The 22,817-nt window shown below is 33.3% G+C and overlaps 2 protein-coding genes across 4 annotated transcripts; both read left to right on the top strand.

The window, feature by feature from the left end:
* Window positions 1-1,186: 1,186 nt before the first annotated feature.
* On the top strand, window positions 1,187-11,462 carry LOC148627614 (mitochondrial carnitine/acylcarnitine carrier protein-like). 2 transcript variants are annotated; one of them, XM_088575888.1, is made up of 9 exons: window positions 1,187-1,326; window positions 2,692-2,784; window positions 4,810-4,937; window positions 5,940-6,030; window positions 7,874-7,991; window positions 8,562-8,634; window positions 9,025-9,134; window positions 9,828-9,952; window positions 10,626-11,462. In XM_088575888.1, exons 1-9 carry the CDS (start codon window positions 1,231-1,233, stop codon window positions 10,686-10,688), a joined length of 897 nt encoding a protein of 298 aa, XP_088432014.1. In that variant the 5' UTR covers window positions 1,187-1,230; the 3' UTR covers window positions 10,689-11,462. The 2 variants fall into 2 exon arrangements, with proteins under 2 accessions (XP_088432014.1, XP_088432024.1); XM_088575898.1 differs by lacking the exon at window positions 1,187-1,326 and adding an exon at window positions 1,356-2,392.
* Window positions 11,463-15,037: 3,575 nt separating this feature from the next.
* On the top strand, window positions 15,038-21,690 carry LOC148627613 (uncharacterized). Of its 2 annotated transcripts, XM_088575870.1 has the most exons (8): window positions 15,038-15,893; window positions 16,227-16,370; window positions 17,483-17,685; window positions 18,598-18,695; window positions 19,216-19,432; window positions 19,743-19,868; window positions 20,396-20,582; window positions 21,199-21,690. In XM_088575870.1, the coding sequence occupies exons 1-8, from the start codon at window positions 15,611-15,613 to the stop codon at window positions 21,312-21,314; spliced, it is 1,374 nt and encodes a 457-aa protein (XP_088431996.1). In that variant the 5' UTR covers window positions 15,038-15,610; the 3' UTR covers window positions 21,315-21,690. The 2 variants fall into 2 exon arrangements, with proteins under 2 accessions (XP_088431996.1, XP_088432004.1); XM_088575878.1 differs by lacking the exon at window positions 20,396-20,582.
* Window positions 21,691-22,817: the final 1,127 nt, after the last annotated feature.

The raw sequence follows: 22,817 nt of genomic DNA, 5'->3' as shown, positions 1-22,817 counted from the left end.
AAGTTATGTTGAAAAGTATCCGGATTTTGTAAAAAAAAACGTTTAACATACGATTCGTAAATAGGGACGAAACACTGATTTGAAAAGTTACCACTACATGTATAGCAGCAGCTTTAAAAGAATGTTTGCATGTAATTGTCTTTTCAGGAATAGCAAATATTTTGATACATTCAGTAATTATAGTAAGAGAACAAACCTTCAGTTTGTAAATACCGACCGTCACAAACGGCTGACGATATATATTTATAATGGTGACTAAATACGCGTAGTTGTTTAGGAGACATACGCGAAAAGTAGACGGTCGGGGGAACAGACGAACGGTCAGACAATGGCATTATACTGAAAAACAAAACAAAACCAAAAACAAACAAATAAACAGAAATTGTACTGTCTTTGCTTAGCAAATTCCACAAACCCTACAAGTGATTTTTCGGAAGTGAAAAAGTCATCTTGTGCTAGGGCCGTTGTTGGTAACAAATGTAGAGGATCCGTGGTTTTAACTTATATGATCTGAGTGCGGTCGTATAATAGTATGGCGTATAAATCTAGTTTTCGTGCAATAACTTAAGTATTACATTGCTATTGGTTTACCGCACAGAATATGGCAATTTTTGGTTTTAACTGTTGTGACTGGAACCATTCCAAATTAGGGGGAAGGGGAATATTTTGATTATAATCAAAGTTTTATCCTGTGTCAAATGTGTGATCGTAATCAGAATTCAATCAATATATTATCAAGCTTAAATGTTGTGCTCATACTGTCCCTTGGCTGTTCATTTAATTTTGTCCAGTTAATTTTGTTTTTGAGCAAATAAAATATGTTTAAACTTGGCTGTTCAGTGAAAGACTGTCGAACCAAATCCAAAGTGCTATCAGCTGTATTGATGTGCCCCTTTTTTGTTTTGTTTTGTTTTTGTTTTTGTTTTTGTTTTTTTTGTTTGTTTTTTTTCACTCAAAGCCGTGACATTTATATTCGGTATACATGGTGCAATCCGATGATTTTGATCCCCAAACCTCAATTTTATCTCCAAATTTAATGGATATAGTACCTTTTTTAAATGGACTTGAGAATCCCATTTGAAATACCAAGTAAATTAAAAATGCGCACAAAACTCACCAGTTAGAAAATCCGAATCTCAATGTAAATCCACTTTTGATTTGAGTTTTACATATGCTTGATTACTTCCGGTGAATGTTTGGCCGGTTTCGAAATAGTACAGGCGCGTGAAAATGGGCAAGAAAGTCAGTCCAGTGAAGGATTTTATTGCTGGAGGTTTTGGTGGAGTATGTCTGGTATTCACCGGGCAGCCTCTTGATACCATTAAGGTGATTTAAGGAGTAAACTATATGCAAAACGAATTATGTGTAGTCATGCCTATGGCTATGAAATTCGTCTGCTCTGCGACAGTGGCAGGATCGACTGAATATCTATGACAATACGATAATACGCTCAACATTTTATTTTTTATCAATGGTATCTAGATAATCTAGTAGTGGAAAGTAACGAACTGGTATGATTATATGAGATAACAGACTTACATCGGGCATCCTTATCTACTCGAGACTATATTTGTGGACTTTGGACTTCCCATACATTTCAATCTATAGATCACTTCAATAAAAAAGACTACACAATAGAATTTATTTCCTATAAATTGAAATTTCTTCTCAAGAAAAAAACTTAATGTTTATCTGCACACAGTCACAGTTACCTATTAAAGGCTATTATTGATTATGGACAATTTAGGTTTTATTTGGGTATTACCCCATGTGTTAAGTGTGGGATAGTCAATAAGCATGTGTAGAGCATGTTTAATATACACTTCCTTGAGGAAAATTCTTTTGTTCTACACAAACCCTACCAGGTGGAAGTATATGTCACACATGTTCATCAACTTAATATGAAGGGGTTTATAAATATATATACATATAAACATCTCAGAATGTTATGACTCTATTCGCTACACTGCTCCATTGAATCAAATTAATACAGGGAAGATATATTTTTATGTAGCCTAGCGGGCTGAGTGGTCTATGGTGCTGGACTTGGTGTAACCGGTGCTGTCACAGATGTCACAGTTCGAGTCCAGCGGAGGGAACATCCAAAAATTTGCATTGCAAATTTTGCAGTTCTAACATCGTTGGGAATATTTCAGACCCTTACAATTCTGAGACATTTGTATATATATGATAAAAAAAAATTGCGTTCTTTAATTCTATTCTCGTTCTCTCAGTGAGACTAGTAGATGAGCACAATAGGATGAGGTGGATTAGCATTCATGACTTATAATTCCAAGATATAGGGGTTGAACCACAGACTTGGTTATTGGTTCTTAGCTAATGGTTTGTTGCAGACAACTTACCAGACAAACTGGAAGTATAATAAATGAAAGTTAGTCTATACCAGTTAATGTGAAACTAGCCATGTCTAACCTGCATTAAGACTTTCTAAAGTACAAATTTATATTTTACATCAAATATGCACCATATTTAAATTATGTATTATAGTTTTCTTTGCGTTAAGTAGTTTTCTGTGAGCTAAGTCTATAGTAACATTTATATTTTTCTTGTTACCGTAGCTTATTACACATGCAGATATATTGAAAGACCTAATTGTATACCTCAATTAGGTGGGGTCAGTTAGTACATTTTCAATCTGTGACGCAATTTGTATCCTTTATTTTAAATCAGGTACGTCTCCAGACCATGCCAAAGCCAAAGCCTGGACAACCTCCTCTTTACAAAGGAACATTTGATTGTGCTGCTATAACAGTTAAAAAAGAGGTATATTATATATATAAACTTTATGTACATATCAAGACCAAACAGTTAGTTTGTATTTTCTAGAAAATATTTCAAGCAGTTATTCTGCTAATGTCTTCTCACAGCAATTTCCAACTTTTATGTAGATTCCGAACTTTGTCCCCATTCCCAAAGAGATTAATGCTCCAAGTTTCCCAAATATCTAATTGTGACTTGAAAGAGAGTCAGGATTTTTACATAATTAATGTTAAGATTTGTAAGATGTACAAAACCTTTCTTAACTTTACAGTATCAATTTTTATTATCCAGTCAACTCATAGGCTTCAATAAAAAGGAAAGTGTAATCGTCTTCATCAAGGATTTTGATTAGATATAATTTAAAAGTACTGTGTAATAAAAAACCTTTCCTTTATGTTCCTGGTTTATATATTATTTTCCAAATTCACAATTTTCCTGCCCTGTCACCCAAATTGCAGGGGACCATACCCCATCCACAAAACAGAAGGAAATTCATTGTCCTAATTAATCACTTACAGTGCCTGATTTGCAGTAACTTCTTTTTTGCCTTCACAACCACTGTTATTATACCCCTGCAAACAAAGTGGGGTTATGGGAATCAACCTGTCTGTCAATCAATCCATCACTCTGTCCACATTTCTCATCAACACAACTCCGACGAAACTGCTCAAGAGATTTTGATGAAATTTTACAGGAAGTTTGGGCTTCATATGTAGATGTGTATGAAGGAATATAATTATTGTCAGATGATTGCAAAAGGAGATAATACAACTTAAGTATTTTTACATGTTGCACAACTCCTCCTAAACTGCTCAATGGATTTTGATTAAATTTTATAAGAAGTTTAGGCATCATTTGTAGATATGCATGAAGGAAAAAAGGTTTTAAAAGTATGTTAGAAAATGATGCAATCACCATCATTGTAGTTGACAATAAGATTTTTTGATTTGGAATTCAATAAAAATGCTAATCTATTCCAGTAAAAGTTTTTATGGTACTTTATTTTTGTAAAGCACTTCCTAATTTTTTTGCATTACTGTCATTATTTTATTTTCAGTGTATAAGAGATTTTTAGCTCACCTGGCCAAAGGCCATGTGAGCTATTGCCATCACTTGGTGTCCGTCGTTGTCGTCGGTAACAATTTTTGAAACCTCTTCTCCTCTGACACTACCTGACCAATTGGAACCAAACTTGGTATGAATGTTCCTTGGGGTATCTTGCATAGAACTGATGTGGGGATTTTTGATCCGTCAATTACTAAAAAAGGAACATAGGAGTCAGACAGAGGTTTTTTGCATATATCTTCAAAACCTTTAGATTAAGGTAAATTAGACTGGATAAAAGTGTTCAGCATGATGAGATCTATCTGCGGTCATTTTTTGTTTTAATCCTTTGAGCCATGTTGGAGTTATTGCCCTTTTTCAACATTTTTTGCTATTTTTAATGTTATTTCTTTCAAAAATCTTCTCCCCTGACACTACTTGACCAATTGGAACCAAACTTGGTATGAATGTTTCCAGGGGTATTCTGCATAGAACTGATCTGGGGATTTATGATCTGTTGAAAAACATGGCAGCCGTTACTAAAATTGTAACATAAGAGTCAGACAGTAATTTTTCGCATATATCTGCAAAATCGTTAGATTTAGCCAAATTCTTTTAGTATCTGAAATGATCCTTATTATTAGGACTACAAAAGTCTTCAGGGATTAAAGTTGTCAAGACAACTCCTTGTAAGAGTTATTGCCCTTGAAAGATGAAAAATGATGGTTTGTTTTTTTTTTAGTTTTCAGTCAATATCTTGAAAACTATGGTAGATAGAAACTTTCAATTTCTGATATGATCCCTATGATAAGTCCTACCAAAGTCTTCTTGAGTCAAAATTGTTGGACAACGTCTTGTTAAATTTATTGCCCTTGAAAGGCAAAATTCGACCAGGTGAGTGATTCAGTCTCCTGGGAGCCTCTTGTTACATTGTGCCACAGTGTTTTTTTTTCTTTACCTAGACCTTTTGTCACTTTCCTTCAGGGTATAAAAGGGCTGTACAAGGGGATGGCTGCACCAATAGCTGGAGTTGCCCCTATGTTTGCTGTCTGTTTCTTGGGTTTTGGTGTAGGTAAAAAACTTCAACAGAAACACCCTACAGATGATCTAACGTAAGTACATGTAAAAAGGAAGTTTTTGTATCATTGAGCATTCAGAATATTTGCCAATTTAAAAGAACATAGGAACTACATTGTAGCTCTTTGTTTTTCTGTAAAATCAACATAAAATGTTTTCACTTTTTAAAAATGTGAAAAAAAGTCATAAATAAGATAGCATTAAAAACAAGTCAATTTAAGCAAAGTCAAGCTTTAAAAAAAAACAACTAAAATGTTTGAAAAAAAAAATTTATTACATATAAATAGTACGCAGCGTATTATTTGACTTCTGGAAATACAGTACACCATCTGTATACTGTTTTTTCTACATAGTTTTAGCAGAATTAAGTCCTTTCCATGAACCATCAATAAAATCCTATCAGAAATATCAACATGTCAGCTGTTACTGCTTCTGTAAATGTTTAAATTCTCATTATTAACAAGTATCATTTTTCTTGATTTTTGCATCATTCATATGCAATGCACATTTGATTTGCGATATTCAATACACATTTTTCGGAATATGCTTTCATAATGTCACTGGCATTGACATTGTGTGCTGAATGCACATTCAAATGTTAGAGTGAAAAAAGAATCATTCTGATAGCAATCATTCTCAAATGATGTCTTATAGGCATTTGCATGAAACTTTATGATTAGGTCTAATTAGAACTTTATAAAATATTCATTCCATTGCAAATTTAAATGTGGATTTTGAAAAAGGTACATGTGTCATCAATGGATAATGCACATACACATGTAAGTTAACCACAAATTGACTTGCATTACTATCTTCATAATGTCTAAATGGATTGTTAACAGATTGTAATTCCCTTTCATTGATTGCCCATGATATATATGTTAAAATAGTAGTTTGGGGCTTATGGTTGATTACTATTATCAAAAGTTTTTTTTAACTTTTACTAAGCTTTTAATGTGGAAAGGAAAGGATTTTCTGTAGTATAAATAAGAACAAGATATATATGACCTGATAGATGTGTAATTTTTATTATCAAGGTATGCACAGTTATTTAAAGCTGGAATGTTAGCTGGTGTATTTACTACGGTTATCATGGCACCAGGAGAAAGAATTAAATGTTTATTACAGGTAGGTTTTTCATTGGATGTTAATACTATTTACAACAAAAAAATATGGATGGACGAATGGACAGACAGAGAATGATCACTTTATATATAAATGTTCCTGCATTTCCTTATTGAGTTTACTGATATATATAGGTACATCTAGTATCAGTAAATTCAATGCTGATGAGGAATGTTATTTTAGTTATGTAAACATTTTTAAAGAAAGTAAACTAGTGTGAAATGACTTGCAAGTATTTACAATAACCAACCAAAATAGCCAAATTTGATTGATACTCAGTCCTTAAGATAATGTACAAACTCAACAAACTGTAAGTTCAGAAAGTTTTTTCTAGAGGATACAGTGTTTTGCTACTCAGGCCCATATTTTCATTTGATTTATTCAAAAGGAAAACAGTGCAAAAATGCAACTAGAAATACTGTGAGCAAGCTCAAAAAGATAATTCCTCCACTTCATTTGCCTTAAATGAAAAAAATATTGTTGGATTATCTCCCTTTGGAGTCACCAAACAGTAATTTTATTCCTTCATGGATATCTACATATGATTTATAACCTTGCTTTATATTTTCATTAAAATCCCTTGAGCAGTCTAGGAGGAGTTGCACTTACAAGATTTTAATATGTTAAACCCCTGAATTGAATTATCTTCCTTTGGAGTCCGCTGACAGTTATTATGTTTCTTTTTGCTTAATGAAAAATATGATACTCAACCTTCCTATAAAATTTCATCAAAATCCCTTAAGTGGTTTAGGAGGAGTTGTCCTTACAATGTTTCAACATGTAAAACACTTAATTAAGATTATCTCCCTTTGGAGTCTTCAGACAGTTATTATATTCCTTCGTGCATATTTACATAAGATATCCAACATCTACATAAGATACCTAACCTTCCTATAAAAATATAGCAAAATCCCCTTAACAGATTTGCAGGAGTTGCTCCTACAAGGTTTTAATAATAAAACCCTTAATTTTGATTATTTCCCTTTTGAGTCCTCCAACAGAAACTATATTCCTTCATGGAAGTCTACTTATAATATTCAACCGTCCTACAGAATTTAATCAAAATCCCTTGAGCAGTTTAGAAGGAGTGGACAGATAGACAAAGAGACAGACAGATGGACAGAGAGGATGATTTTTGAAAATCTCCTCTCCAAACTTTGTTTGTGGAGGTATAATAAATTATATCTTACCCTTATTGGGGAACACAAAAAAACATAGTTTTCTGTTAAATTGCTATTATCAAGGTTGGTAATGGCAGCTTATTATCTGCTATTTATTGACATTGAAATGCACTGCAAATAACCATTTGTGGCATATAACTCAGTCAAAGTCTTGATTTTCAATATTCTAATGAAAAGTTTTCAGTGATGCAGAAATCAAATTGTTGTCATTTTATATAGATAAGACTTCTTGCCTGAAAGGATATTGTCAGATGGATGGGTTTTATACATACATGTTTCAGTTTTTCCTTATTTTACCTGATTCTTAAAAGGACTTGTATTGAAGGAGGTAGAACTAGGATAAGGGACATAACTCATGAAGTCAGTGATACATGTATGTTTGTATCACATTCAAATCACTAAAGTCTTTCAAGCTTTCATTTGAAACAGAATGAAATTGCACCAAGTTACTTTGATGCTTACAAGAGATTGATGTAAAATGCTGAATGCATAACATTCCAATGATTTGTATGAGTTGTGTCCCTTACCCTAGGTCTACCTCCTTGAACTGTATGTCTTTTCTTTTTTGTCATTTAGTATACAATGTCTTACAATGCTGTTTCAATTTCTGTATTAATGTATCATTTTTAATATGATTCAGGCAAGATGCCATTGTTAAATTTTAGATTCAAGCAGATTCCCACAAAAAGTTATATGATGGTCCTATAGATTGTGCTAAAAAGTTATACAAGGAGGGAGGCATTAGAAGTGTGTATAGAGGGACAGGGGCAACACTGCTAAGAGGTATTGTATTTACATGTAATATAAAACAGTAAATTTGGTACGTTTATTGATCATTTGTTTACATACAACTGCAAAACAGAATAAGAAACAAACATTTTCTGAAACTTTCTTTTAGTCTGATTTCATTGATTAATTGCAAATATAAAATCATTCTCATCAGAATCTGACAGTGTGTGAAACATGTAATCACAATCTAAATTGATCATAGCTGTTCCAAGTTTGAATGTTGTGTCCAGATTTGTTCCTACTGTTCAGATTTTTTGCAGTTGTATTAAGCTGTAGCCGGCAACACATTTTTTTAGTTTTTGATAACATTTTTACCATTTACAGACAAGAAAGTTAACATTTTTTTGTGTATGGAAGGCAAGCTATTGGCATTAAGTTACTGAAATTTTTGTGAAAATACGGTGAACACATGGTTACAGATATGCTTAATTTTGGTTGTATACACAAAAATTAACTACATGTATTTCATGTATTAATATCTTATATCAGTGAAAGTTTGAGCAAGGTACTACAAGTATGTTTTTTTTTCATTTTTCTACTGGAGGTATGTAACTAACTTTGTAGATGTTCCTGCCAGTGGAATGTATTTTATGACTTATGAATGGTTACAGTACTCATTAACACCAAAGAATCAAAGGTATCATCTTTGAATGTGTCTATTCTGTGAGAGAGAGCACATTCTGTTATAGATAATCCAAGTAAATTCTGTATACAGCATTGTAAGGCTTATTGCCATTCCCGTTTTGGTAAACTTTTTCTCCTCTACTGCCGCATAGACTCCGCTAAAATACACACACTTTTTTTAGACAGGATTATTACAATGGTAAAAGTAGTCCGGTTAAAAGGGATGTGGTTCAAAGTTCATGAATTTGTTTATTGATCATGTAATAGAAAAATTTTGTATCTACGATAAAATGAAAACGACGGCATCATTTCTAACAGTTAAATTGGTCATATTACGTTATTGATACATATAAATATATGTTTACTTAAATTACTTGTATTTATAAATTAATCTTTTTTTCAGTCGATCAGATTTAAGCGTGGGAAGAACATTATTTGCTGGCGGTGTGGCTGGCTTATTTAATTGGGCTGTTGCTCTACCACAAGATGTACTTAAGTCAAGATACCAAACAGGTACTGAATATCATTTACATTATTTGGGGATGTTTGTTTACAGTATTCACCAGAAGCTGTTCTATAAAAAATGTTAAAGTAAAAAATTGGTCCATATATAAATATCAATAGAAAATAACATACCAATAATTTAACTTACAATTTACCTGGTTTATATTGTATTGACAATTACATTAATTAATTATGCATCCCCATCTTTGGTAGGGAAACATATTATATTTGCCTTGTCTGTCTGTCTGTCTGTCACACTTTTGTTAGCTCATCAGAAACTACTGCACTTAATTCCTTTACACTTTGTAGGTAGGAAGAAATTAATGATCAACTGAATTTTGTGGGAATTATACCCCTTTGAATTTGGAACATGGGGAGACATACATTTTTGTGGGCTTAAACAAACATTGTCTGTTTATCTTATATCCCAGGTTAAAAGTTGGAGGTATTAGCGATCATGCTGTTTGTCCGTCCCATTTTTATTAATTTTGTATGAAATCCATCACTTAATAGAAAATTTGCTCAATGTAATTTAAAGGCATGTTAAAATTATTTTCATATGTACATGTACTGCGATGGGAAATTTAAATGACTTTTGAATAATATTTTTTTCCCTTAGTAGTCATTTGAAAACTTTTTAACATTTACCTATGGTGACATCAACATTCAAATAAACTTCTCATGTGTTTCATACCTTTTCAGCACCAGCTGGTAAATATCCCAATGGTATTAGAGATGTATATAGAGAGTTGATGAGAGAAGAAGGCTTCATGTCACTGTACAGAGGTGCAACACCCGTCTTTCTCAGGGCTTTCCCAGCTAATGCAGTAAGTATATGTAGGAGTTGAGTAAAATCATTAAATTCAGAATACTTTTGTTCAATACAGCCATGAAAATGGAGAGGTATCTAATGCCTTTAAGAACAAATTATATGACATGATATAAAGATAAACATGATAAATAAAGTAATCTACTTTCCAAAATATGAACTACCTTTAAGAGGGAGTTCATTGAAACAGTGGTGGCACATTTCAAATTCTGTTTTACAAAATTTTCATCTATTGCAGATCACAAACTCATGTTTTCAACAAAAAAATGTTTGTTTTTAATTAATTTAAATGATAAGAATGAAATAAATTACATAGAAAACCTTTCAAATAAAGGGAAATAACTCTATGTTCTGTTCATGATTTAGCTGATTTGTTATGTAACTTTGAACATAAAATTTGATTCAACCACTTTTGATACAAAAAAAATGTGTTCTTTCTAACATTTTTTTGAGTTTAAAATTCCACTGGCACAAGTAAATTGGTGGGATATAATTTACTATGTGCCACCAATATCAAGGATCCATCTGGTTTCTACATGAACAGTCTCTTAAGGGTAAAAAAATGGAACTTTTTGGTATGGAATGTTATGTGATGGAAATTGAAACATGAGGTGCATGAAAATTATTACAGATATTAAAATGAAATATTTCCAAGTATTTTTTTTTTCCAGGCATGTTTCTTTGGATATGAGTTGGCAATGAAAGGTTTAGATTGGATTGCACCTGGGTTGTGATTCTCATAAATATTAGAACGTTATAATGTTGCCAATGGTAACAGATATGTTGTGATATTTAAAGACACATATTTATAGAATGTACAATCAATACTCCTTCAGGCAGTAGAGTCAACATTCCTTTGATTCTGAGTAATTGTCAGTAATGTTTACAGGGAAGGATCCAGGCCTCAATTTCATAAAAAGCTGTAGTGATAAAGTTGATCATAAGTAATAACATCACAACAGAAAATAGCATTTTGATGTCATAACTTGCAATCAATTTTACTTTTACTAATTTTTGTGAAATTGATCCCTTGATTTTAGGTTAAGGGTGGAGAAAACAGAATTTGAGGTTGAGCAATAGTGATTTCTGTTACATTTGATGGAAGCTTCTTACACTTGTAAATCCTCCTATAAATTATTGGAATCTTTACATATGATTTATTTTAACCTGGCTATAAGGTTTGGATCTCAAGGTCTGGTATAATTTGAAAAAAAGAGGAAAGACTAAATTTATTCCTATTTGTTTAAGTCATAATTTTTGTATGCAGGATTATGCATGCACAATGAATCCTATACGAAAAGTCAAGGAGTAATTGGTATATGTATAATTATTACTCAGATGTTTTAATGAGTAATGGATGAATTTGTATCAAATTATTTGCTTATGATTTAATAAGAGAATGTAATTTTTATTGTATAAAATACATTGTAATTTTTCTACTTACAATTGTGATTGGTATTATGTATTAATGTCACATGAAGAAAATATGGAGTAAAATGGGAGTTCAGTAGACCTAGTTTTTTTGTGCCATGTTACACATGTACATCTGTACATGCCAAAGGACTGGAAATATCCGTTTGTGCTACCTACTTCAACAAAATCGGGAATCCATTTGCGCCACTAATTATTGTACTCGACTGCTGCACTTGTCGGATGAAATATAGTATAATCTTGAACATTTTAAAGAAAAAGTAGTAACTCCCTCCTTTTTTCCGGGTTAGGAACAAGCATTATATAAAAAAGTAGAGTGAGTCATTTGTATGAATCTTTAAAAGAGTTACTGGTAAATATTTAAATTATTTTTTTATCTATAAGAAAAGTTGTATATACGTACAAACCAAAAAATACACTCCAATATAGAAATTGTTCAAATGACTTTTATCTCATTACAAACATGATTTCTTGGTGACTTATTTCACTGTTCGCTTACTAATAAAAAGGTTATCTTTTTGGAGTTCTGTCCTCTCCTAACGGAAACGGTTCTTGCACTTCTGTTTACCATGATGTATGTTTCATACGTTCAAGATATAGGGGATTTACTAAATATGTTTCACCATCAAATGCAGCTCTATTACTAAGTAATTCGCTGATGCCAGAGACCGTAATAAAAACTACATGTTGCATACATTGATGCTTCATAGGCTTTTGATGTAGTATGTCATGATTCACTGATATATTTTCGTGCTGGAGTGATGGATGACAACTGGCTAATAGTATATAAATACTATCAAGAGATGAGTTCGAATGTCAAGTGGGAGGGACAATTATCGAGAGACTTCCGAGCAACAGGGAGGAATTTTGTCGCCCTCTTTTTATGAACACTGTATTAATCAGCTACTTGATCTAAACAGCTGGACTTTCACATAGATTCAATTCATGTATCTTTTCCGGCATGTGCTGATGACATCCTTTTGTTAGCCGAAGATCCATTTTCCTTACAAACTACTAGTATGTTGAATTTACAAGAAAATTATGCAAACAGTGAAAGATACTTGATAAGTGAAACAAAAAGCAAAGTTATGTCATTTAATAACAAAAGAGGGCATGAAAACTGATGAATTTTGTCTGCATGAAAAACTACTTGAATATGTTAATGAATACACCTATGTTGGAATTGAAAGAAACACCAGTGGAAGTAATATTGTCTCAGAAAGAATCAAAATGGCTAGACATACCAGCTATGCACTCATGGGAGCTGGCATGCACGGATATAATAGTACGTGGGCTGAGATAACCCCCCGTGCACCTCCCCCCACTCATCAACCAAAATATGATTTTCATGTCCCCATATACCTCCCATTTACGAATCTTTTTGTCGCCAAAAAATAAACTAAAGCATTTTGTATTTTTGGCTACTTTTTATACCTCGTTGAGGCAAAAATCTATTTTTAAATTTTTTTTATTCTGTGAACTTCTTCTTTATACAGATCGAAGTAAACTGACAAATGTATGTATCATCATGTAACCTAATGTCTCAGCTTTACAATAGTACCAAGAAAATTGCGGTAACACTTAGGGTTTTGAGGTAAAAAGAAAAAAAATTACCCCTACCCCGCCGAAAAAAACGCTTATATTGACATATTTTTCAATGTCAATACCCCTAGAGTATTTATACGCCAGTAAAAAAATGGCTTATTTGGTATTGTCTGTTTAGTATTATCACATTTTATACTTCTGGGATTCTTTTGATGAATTTTGGCGATTTTCGTAGTCAGAATTTATTAAAAAATGCGAAAAATGGGATTTTCGGTTTTTCGGTCAAAAGTCACAAACATTCGACTCTACAAGTCATTACTCACATAAAACGTCTCAATTTTGGTATCATTCGATGAACAATTCAATTTTCTACAAAGATAAGTCACGAAAAACTAATTTTCAAGAATGAATTTTTAAAAAAAATGTTAAAATTAGTACCCCTACCCCTAGAAAACGGGTCTCGGTATCAAACAGAATTCTCATTAACAGCATACTGACACCGCAGAACCCATATTTATGAGACGGAACCAAATTGAAAACGAAATTGGAATTAGACAGTTGGTCTTGAAAGATAATTCGTCACATAGTTGGTTTGTTTATGTACAAAAAAAAAATCATGAGAACATATAACTTTGGATCTGTATTTGACTTACTACTCTATTCCGTCAAAACACCAATGGAAAATTGCTGCGAAGAAAACCGTTAATGCGCTGTGGGTGGATAGAATTGGCGACATGACTCGTGAAAAATCAACTCTTCGTTACCTAGATTACACAACTCTAAAAAATTTGGAAAGGTGCATAACGTTTGGGCTATATAGTTCAGGATTTGACCCTATTGCTATAAAGAAAGCCAGACTGTTATCGGGTGTATAAAAACTTCAAATAATAAGTAGATTTAACAAGTATAATGTGCGTGATAACTATCCATTATGTACACATTATATAGAAGATACAGAACATTTCGTACTTCATTGTCCATGTATGAATCGAAGAAGTTAAGGAGCCCGTTTATCAAAAAACTGAAGTCACAGTTACATGACATTGATGCAGTACTGGAGAATACTGTGTTTGATAACAATTTACTCTTACTTAGAGTATTGAGTGACGTCTCGAGTTCAGGAGTAATCAAGGGAACCAAGATACTAGCGGAAATCAAAAGAATGTAATCCAGGAACAAAGACCTGACATGGAAAACAGATAAACACAACAAAGAACATAAAGCAACTAAAGCAATACATACAACGCAATAAAAGTAAATGAGCAACTCAGACTCCACTAAAAACTGGGAACATGGACCAGGTGCACCGGTAGGGTAAGTGTCCTCTGCTTTTCTAGAAACACCCGCAGAGATGCTCATAAAAAGTGAAGTCCGGGGTGGACGAAAGAGGACAGGAAAGGTATGACACGTTGAACAAATCAGTTTTCATGTTGCAGAGGGATCCATCGTAACGATCCAAGACCTCACAGTGTAGTATCCTTTATCTCAAGCTCTTTGGGGTAGATGCAATGTATCAAAATCCCGAAACTAGGACTGTTTAACGGTAATACGTCATATATATAGCGGAAACTGAGATTAAATGATCTAGCTAAACGATGTTCTTTCTTTTGGAGTGACCCGATGCGTTTGCAAAACGACCCAGTGTCACTCAAAGTAGCGCCGGAAGAGATGTGAAATATTGGACATTACAGTTCGGTAAGGTGGCATTCATATATATATAATAGTCAACAATCACTCTTACGGGGTGATGGATCGTTAAAAACGATGCGAAACATAACAATAAATTAAATAAACATCTAAATATGTTTAACATCACCAGAAGATGATAAAATTTAAATTGAATATTTCGGATAACTGATATCCTTCTTCAGCATACAACTCAAAACTATATAGTTTTATGAGTTTTATGCTGAAGCTGAAGAATGATATCGGTTATCCGAAATATTCAATTTAAATTTTAAATTGAATATTTCGGATAACTGATATTCTTCTTCAGCATAAAACTCATAAAACTATATAGTTTTATGAGTCAGTTATCCGAAATATTCAATTTAAATTTTACCATCTTCTGGTGATGTTAAACATATTTAGACGTTGCTTCACTTAGTCAACATTATTTTTTTTCAGGTAAATTATGTACAAATGGCCGTTAAGATGCCCAGTCTATAATTCTGCACTTGTTATTAACCTTTACATTTCAATTCATACAAAACAATGATGTAGCTACTCTTTCTAATTCCGTTTATCCACGGCACCATGTCAGAAAATAGCGCACCAGACTCTTTATAGCCAACTTAACGGAACTGTAATGGCGGAACCAGTGGGTTGGAACCTTTCTTTGGTTGAAAATACTATTAATTTGGTGTAAAACTTTGGTACAAATGGTGAATATCCCCTTTTCATTGATTTCTGGATCAGAACTATCTGGATCCGGCCCTGAAATGTGCAATGGTAATTGTGACTTCTAACCACTTTAAGCGGGGGGTTAAAAATATATCCATAGAAGTGAGATCCGTGCACTTTTCCGATTCAGAAACATTACATTTGACTTTTTGATCCCCGTTGTCTGGCTTGACTTGAAGCCAAACAAAATTAAAGGCACGCGTTTTTGCTCACGGCTAAATCGAGTTCACCTCCTATTGTCAATGCGAGTAGGTAATCATGAACTGAGTGAATAATTATGGACGGTGATTGTGCTAAAGGATGTAAACCTTCACGACATGGACACCCTTTCCGTTCGAAGAATAATTTTGACAGGTTCATTCCATACAGACCAAATTTGGATATTCATACATCACATAGAAAAATTCTTTCACCGCTGAAAACTCCTCGAAAGGAACCTGGGCAATACAAAGACGATAAAAATATGTATTACAACGAACTTTTAGCTGGGGCATTCGATTCTGAAATCAATAGAATTCTACCAACTGTGCAAAGAAATGATTCTGGGAGCAATTTAAGAAGTAAGAAAATAACTTTCAATAAGTTAGTTACTAAATGTATGTGGTCATCACCCAAGTACTCAAAAAATGAGTAACATCGTAAATGTTATGAATGAAAAAAACTCGTTGAAGACCTTCTTACGGTATTAACATAAGGGAAGTAAAGTATTGTTCTGAAATACAGGTTGTTCTACTAGCAATTGTATTCAATCGTGTTGTAAGTTTGAATCAAGACCCTAGTAAATTACTCTCATTATATAGCTCCAATGATTTATTTTTAAAACATATGTGTAAAATAAAATTCCAATTCATTAATCAGAAACATATTTAAAGATGCGTTTTATGCTCATTCAGGTCCCGCAAGCCCTCTCCACCCTCCATTTTTTGATAGCACAATGGACAAAGTATTTAGAAGTCCTCGGGGAAGACTCCAGACTAGGCGGTATATTCCATCTCCAACTTGTGTCATGGACATGCCATGTTTACGGGACGATTTTTGTGAGTAGACATTCTAATTAGTCTTAAATTTAAAGCCTAGACACACTAGTGAGCATCACTCATTTGGTGTTGCCATGTTTATTGCATATTTGACCATATCTACTGATCGATGAGAACTGAAATGTCGTCAACTCGTGGCATTCCTAGTATGGTAAAATAGGCATAGGTCTTTCTAGTGTAGAAAAAAATGGGCAACACAAGTTCTAAACAGAAATTAAACAACAAATAAAAACCGTTTTCCAAAATCACGGAGATCTACTAGAGTTTCATTAATTAAAGATCAGGGAAAACTCGAAACGTATTTTTAATTTAAACATTCCTTTCAATTTGGACATTTCTAAATACAAATGCGGACTGTATAACTAACTAAGGGTTTTTTTAACATCCTTGACTACCCTGTCGGGTCTCACACGGACTGACTATATCCCTTTCCGAATTTATTTATATAAGTAGTACAAAAAACGTTTATATCGTATTTATAAGATACACGAAAGAACTTTTTAGATAAGAAGACAGACGAGCAGACTAACTTCTAAATCATAAAATATATTAGAATATATGAAGTTATAAGTTCTCGGTTTTAGAAATCAGTGTACTATATATGAGGATGTATGATTGATCCAGATTCTTTAAACACACTCTATTTTTACGAGTCTTTCCTCCCATATGTTGTATTGCACTTATTGTGATCCTATCATTGTAAGAGAGATATGGTGGGGGAATGTATGCGCGAGAAACAAATCCTCGCAACTTTAGTTACTTTTAAGTAGGCGAGTAAAGAATTTAAATTTGTGTGGCGTATTTTCTGTATAGTTTTAAAGCTGTATGTAGTACATTTCATGCGAAGTATAGATAGGTGAGTAGCCCTGTATTTACTTCTGATCTGTAGTGTGAGTACTCCAGCGATGTCAGAGATGGCTTGCAAAGCAGAATCTCATGGCTTAGGTACCGAGTATGGAGGAATTCCAACATCTCACACTGTAGGAGTACGTGAGCGGCTACCTTTGTCATAATTTCACATAATAGTTAAAGCAGTAAAAAAATTGAAACGAGTTTTTTTTAATAAGATTTTTTTGCGGCACCTTAATTGTAGTTTTCTTCTAATTTCGCAGATACGAATATTTTAGACTGGGGTTCTACAAATAAGATAGCAGTCTCCTTACAACATCTTGCATTCATCTGGGATGCAGAAACCAAAGAGTGTGTCCAAGTTGAAGTAAAAAATGCTAACACCGAAAACTTTTATGTTTCATCGTTATCATGGAATCCTGCAGGAAATATGGTTGGAATAGCAGATAATAACGGAAATGTCATGGTATGTTTGAGTCGGTCTATTTCAGAACCACAAAAACAGGCGCGGATCCAAGGACGGGCGAGCCGGGCATACTACCCATGAAATTAGGAAAAATATTTTAATTTTTATCATAATTTTATACCTGTAATCTTGACACTATTACATAGGTACAAACTGACATTTAATAGGTACATGTATATATTGGTATATTTTTTAATGTCCTGCTTCTATCTTGTGAACGGGGGTAATACGTATTGTGGGCACATTCATATATAGTGCAATTATGCAAACTACAATTGTTATAATTCTTGTGTAAAGTGTCTCATGTTAGGCTCTGTATCATCTTTTCCAAATAATTTTTCAACCGCCTCTTGCATTGCTGGAAATCTTCGGTTTTATCACACTTAAGTACCAGTCCATATAAGATTCCGACATTGCCTATGGTAGAGGCGATTCATGGTGTAGAAAAATCCACCGATCAAGCGATGCTTTTTACTGTATTTTAACGTAATGAAATCAATGGTGTTTTCTGTATTTAGATCTTATTTTTGAGAAAATCATACAGTCATCTCAAACTAAAATCAACCAAATCAAGCAAATCAAGAACTATAAGTCTTGCTTAGTGCTAGTTTTATGTACAATTTATCTCAAAAGTGCAACAACCGAATGAAAATGTAGAGTGTTGTCCATGATTGATTCTGAATTTGACATGCATGAATCACCCCCTGCCTGATTTTTTTTTATTATATAGACTGCTACTTTAAATTTTCAATGCGAAACATCTTTCGACCTAATTAAATGATCTGCAATAAGAAGTATTTACTCCTCTATGGCTATTGTAGTTCATCAACTGTTGCTATTTTGAAAATGTGAAATATCAGTAATATTTTAGACTCAGTTATTGCAAAATGATACGGTTCCTTGTCTTTTAAGATGTGCGATCCAACGCAAGTCAAAATTACACAACAAACTTCGCTGAAAGATCGTGTTCCCATAAGCGTGTTGCGTTGGAGTGAAATGGGGATATTTTGGTAAGTCATAAATACTAAATATTATCTTCTTCTCTGTTTTACCTTTACTATAAACGGAATAAAAAAAAACAACACACACAACACCACAAAATAAATGATTCTCCAAGCAAGTGTAAAAACTCAACAAAATTCACCGCATAGCCTAAATAAACACTGGCTATCGAAAGAAATAAGCATGTCAATACACACGTTAGAATTTCATTCAGTTACAAGAATTATCTTCCTTTTATATTTAAAGCCTTCACAGTCCGATAGACGAATATATCATTAACTTGAAATTAGACATTTCATGAAATCAGATATGAGACATTTATACAACTCTATAATGTTAATACAAGATCATTAGACATGTACTTTTTTCCAAGAGAGATAAAGACTTTTTTTAGCCATTGTTGATTTGCACCGGTCTCAGTCTTGCATGGTCAACTTTAACTTGATTTAGTTCCGTGTGGTTTTAGCAAAAAGACTGTAACCCATAGAGTTCCCTTTAAACATCTTATTTATATAAATTGTGTTTCAGCGGGAATAGAAACGGCAATATAGTGTTGTTGGACCCAAGAACACCCAATATGACAGTAGCAGAATTTATTGGTCATAGACGGGAAGTTTGTGGACTTCAAGTGGCGGAGGGTACCACGTACATGGCGAGTGGAGGAGACGAAGGAATAGTCTGTATATGGGACCTTAAAACAACAAAGCATTACAAGGAAATTAAAGCTCATACAGCTTGCTCGAAGGTAGCTTCTGATTATTCCCGGTAATTGTCTTACACATAGTCCAAATATAAGTACATTTGTATTTCAAATTGGTATTTTTAAACAGTTATGGAAGAACTCTTAAACAATATATGAAATGAAACTAAAAACATTTGTCATGGTTATTTTTTAACACTTTATTGGACATAATTAAAATATCTTTAAATTTATTTATATGAAATACTTTTATTAGTATACACGATCCCGTTTGTGTCTTTAGATATTTATCACCTTACATTTTCGTGTGTTAAAATATTCGTGTACTTTTCCTACAAAGTGTTGATTGTTTTAGGCCTTGGCTTGGTGTCCATGGAGGAAAAGCGTCATAGCAACAGGCGGTGGTTCTAGTGATGGACATATTCGATTATGGCATATACACACAGGAGAGAAAATGGCAGAAATGTATACAAAATCACAGGTCTGTTTGAATACCTCTATCAGACTCAGACCCAGAGGCACTGGAAGGGGATACCAGGCCAGGCTATTGTTTGCGCGTTTCATCTATTGTGCAACTTAAGAAAATTTTTCAACAAAAACCGAATCCCCAAAATTCGCCACTGCTTCTATAAAGGGTAGTACTGATAAACTCTGTGCAATAGTAAAGGGGGAGTCCATATAACACATGGCACTACAACAATCATACAAAACTCTAATTTTGTTTTTAAACCTGTATATGTTGTACGTCATTCTATATTGCATCTGTCCTGCTTACATCTGAAAAGAAAAGTGTTCAGTGCAATAATTCTGCTTATTCATTAAGTAATGAAACTTTTTTTTTTTAATTTTAGACCTTGATTCTTTTCGGAAATGATCTTATGCAGGTTAGCAAAGTTTGCCTCTTTTCTGTACCCCGTTACAATTCTTTTACAATCGGAAAGACCCGCCTTAGGATACAACCAATTCCTAGTGAAGAAAAATGCATTTCTCAAATTGGACTTTTTTCAGATTTGCAGCTTGTTGTGGTCTGAAGATTATAAAGAATTGGCCTCTAGTCATGGTTCATTGAATATTGAAAACAATGACATCATACTCTGGAAAATGAACCAATTCGAGTTTTCTCCTGTGGCAAGGCTTAGTCAGCATATAGCAAGACCGCTACATATGTCACTTAGCCCCAATAAGACTACATTAGGTGAATAACTCAACTCGGATATACTGTATATATATATCATTTGATCTGAAGGGTAATCGGATTTGTTCAGTTTTGATAAATGTCTTCTTGATGCTTGTTAAGCCAACAGTTTCATAAGAAATAAATTATATTAAAAATGAATCAACTGGAAAACTTATGTTTAAACATGAAGCTTCTATATAATTGAGCGTAGGGCTGATAATATTTTGAACTCCTGACCTTGACTACTGTATTATAGTTCTGAACTTAGGTTATATGCCTCATATATAAAACCGTACATATAGCATGCATTCAGTTTCAAACAAACGCGAATTCAAATTCTTACACACGTGCACACATACAATGCAGGGAGGGCTTACACACGTGCACACATACAATGCAGGGGGGGGGGGGCTTACACAGGTGCACACATATAATGCAAGGGGGGTCCATTTGGTCATTTTTGTCATTATTTTTAAACAATTGACAAAATTTCTTAACATAAGGGGGTGCAACCCCGACGCCCACTGTATCAGTTATTGAAATGTGTGTACGAAGCCTTAATTTCATTTATTTACTCATAACCTTATTTAAATATTGTCATTTTTTAGATAAACTTTGCTTTTTTTCTTTATAGCCTCTGCAGGAGCTGATGAATCGTTATGTCTGTGGAACTGTTTTCCAGTAAAGAGAAGGAATGGAAGAGGTGGAGTTGACTTGTCACCGTTGGCATTAGGGCGGTGTGTCCGATGACAGTAGATATTATTTTAGTGTTTGTTAGAATGTAAATTTCATCAAAATAATTTGTTGATTACAAATTTCTCTGTTTCGTGATGAAATCATATTTACATTTAACTTATGATAAAAGTTGTTTCGAAATCATGATCTAATATTTAAGGTACTTTATAATAATTTATAAACTCAATAGATATTTAAGCTTCAAACAAAGTAATATTACGACACGAATGAATTGTAAACTACTAGAATTGTGCTACTTGTTCCCATCGATACATTGTGTATTTGTAAATGCTATTTCTATTTTTACATTTGTTATAATGTATTTATCAGTACTGTTGGTTTTGATTTCTTGTACTCAAATATTTCTAAAATAAAAAGAGATTTTTTTTCTCCATCCAATCTTATGTCTATAATAATTTTATCTGCCAAATGCCAACATGTGTTTTCAACTTATTGTTTCTATTATGTACAAAAGAACCAGATACCAATGGGGCGCCCAGACAGCATGCTTCCGTTGGGCCAACGTTGGCTGATGTTTGGATCGTTGGCTTTTAGTTGGCGTTGGCAAGAAAACGTTAGCCCAACGTTGGCCTAATGTAGTAGTCCGTAGTTATGGAAATATTTCTTCTTGATTTATTTTTAACCAAAATGGTTTTTACTTGACAACCAAATGATTAAACACGACATTTTGAAATTTTAAATACTTTCATGTCATAAAAAGGTTCTACGTTGGCCCTACTATATTTGAACAACCATTTCATTTTAAGCTTCTCTTTAAAACTTGTTTTAGAAGCGAATTCTGCGTGAAAGTATTGTTAAATTTAGATTTTTAAATCAAAACCATGATTGCATTATTTGCATTATTCTACATTTGTCCAACCCAGAGCCAACAGTGAGCCAACATTGAACCAACGTCGAAATGACTTTGGTAACAAACATGTTAAAAAAGACTTAATATTATTATCGATGCAAAAACGTATGTCGGTCTCAAGAATGTAAGACTAGAAAGCAAATCAGGATGTATGAAAGCAAATATTGTGTTGCACCTAAACTGCGATACTAAGTTGGGCCAACGTTGAAAAACCAAAAAATATATATTTATGAATATAATTTTACTTCTTTCGAAAAAGTATTGTTGGCTCTTTTATCGAGTTCTGTTAACTGCATGTTTAATATTCATGCAACAAGTATTTCTTTTAATATTTAGAACTTAATAACACAAAATAATTATCATGAATAACCAAATCTACTTTTTAACAACAGTGTACATGATTATTCCCTCCTCATGCAGCTTTGTAACTGAGACCACAATACACCTTTTCAAAACAAAAGTCGTCTCTCATTTTAAACAAATGTATACATATTTTCAATGTAAAAATATCCTAAACATTCATCTTAAACACAAAACATCGATTAATAGTATCATATGTCTATTCATGAGGTGAAATGGGAACCCTTACTCTGTAGGAGTGCACAGCATCGGAACTCTGCGGCATGACCAGGAAATACATAATAAAA

Source organism: Perna viridis, chromosome 1 (assembly GCF_037379345.1).
Source record: "Perna viridis isolate PV_CMFRI_1.1 ecotype Kerala chromosome 1, ASM3737934v1, whole genome shotgun sequence".
In the NCBI taxonomy this organism is placed as follows: domain Eukaryota; kingdom Metazoa; phylum Mollusca; class Bivalvia; order Mytilida; family Mytilidae; genus Perna; species Perna viridis.
This window is presented reverse-complemented; position numbering and strand designations above follow the sequence as displayed.

What these genes read in the sequence shown, in the direction of transcription:
- LOC148627614 (XM_088575888.1), top strand. Translation starts at nt 1,231, where the DNA reads ATGGGCAAGAAAGTCAGTCCAGTGAAGGATTTTATTGCTGGAGGTTTT. An exon ending in AGGGGCAACACTGCTAAGAG is followed by an intron (nt 7,992 to 8,561) that starts GTATTGTATTTA and finishes CTAACTTTGTAG; the next exon opens with ATGTTCCTGCCAGTGGAATG. An exon ending in TTAACACCAAAGAATCAAAG is followed by an intron (nt 8,635 to 9,024) that starts GTATCATCTTTG and finishes TCTTTTTTTCAG; the next exon opens with TCGATCAGATTTAAGCGTGG.
- LOC148627613 (XM_088575870.1), top strand. Translation starts at nt 15,611, where the DNA reads ATGGACGGTGATTGTGCTAAAGGATGTAAACCTTCACGACATGGACAC. An exon ending in ATGTTTACGGGACGATTTTT is followed by an intron (nt 16,371 to 17,482) that starts GTGAGTAGACAT and finishes CTAATTTCGCAG; the next exon opens with ATACGAATATTTTAGACTGG. An exon ending in CTCATACAGCTTGCTCGAAG is followed by an intron (nt 19,433 to 19,742) that starts GTAGCTTCTGAT and finishes TGATTGTTTTAG; the next exon opens with GCCTTGGCTTGGTGTCCATG.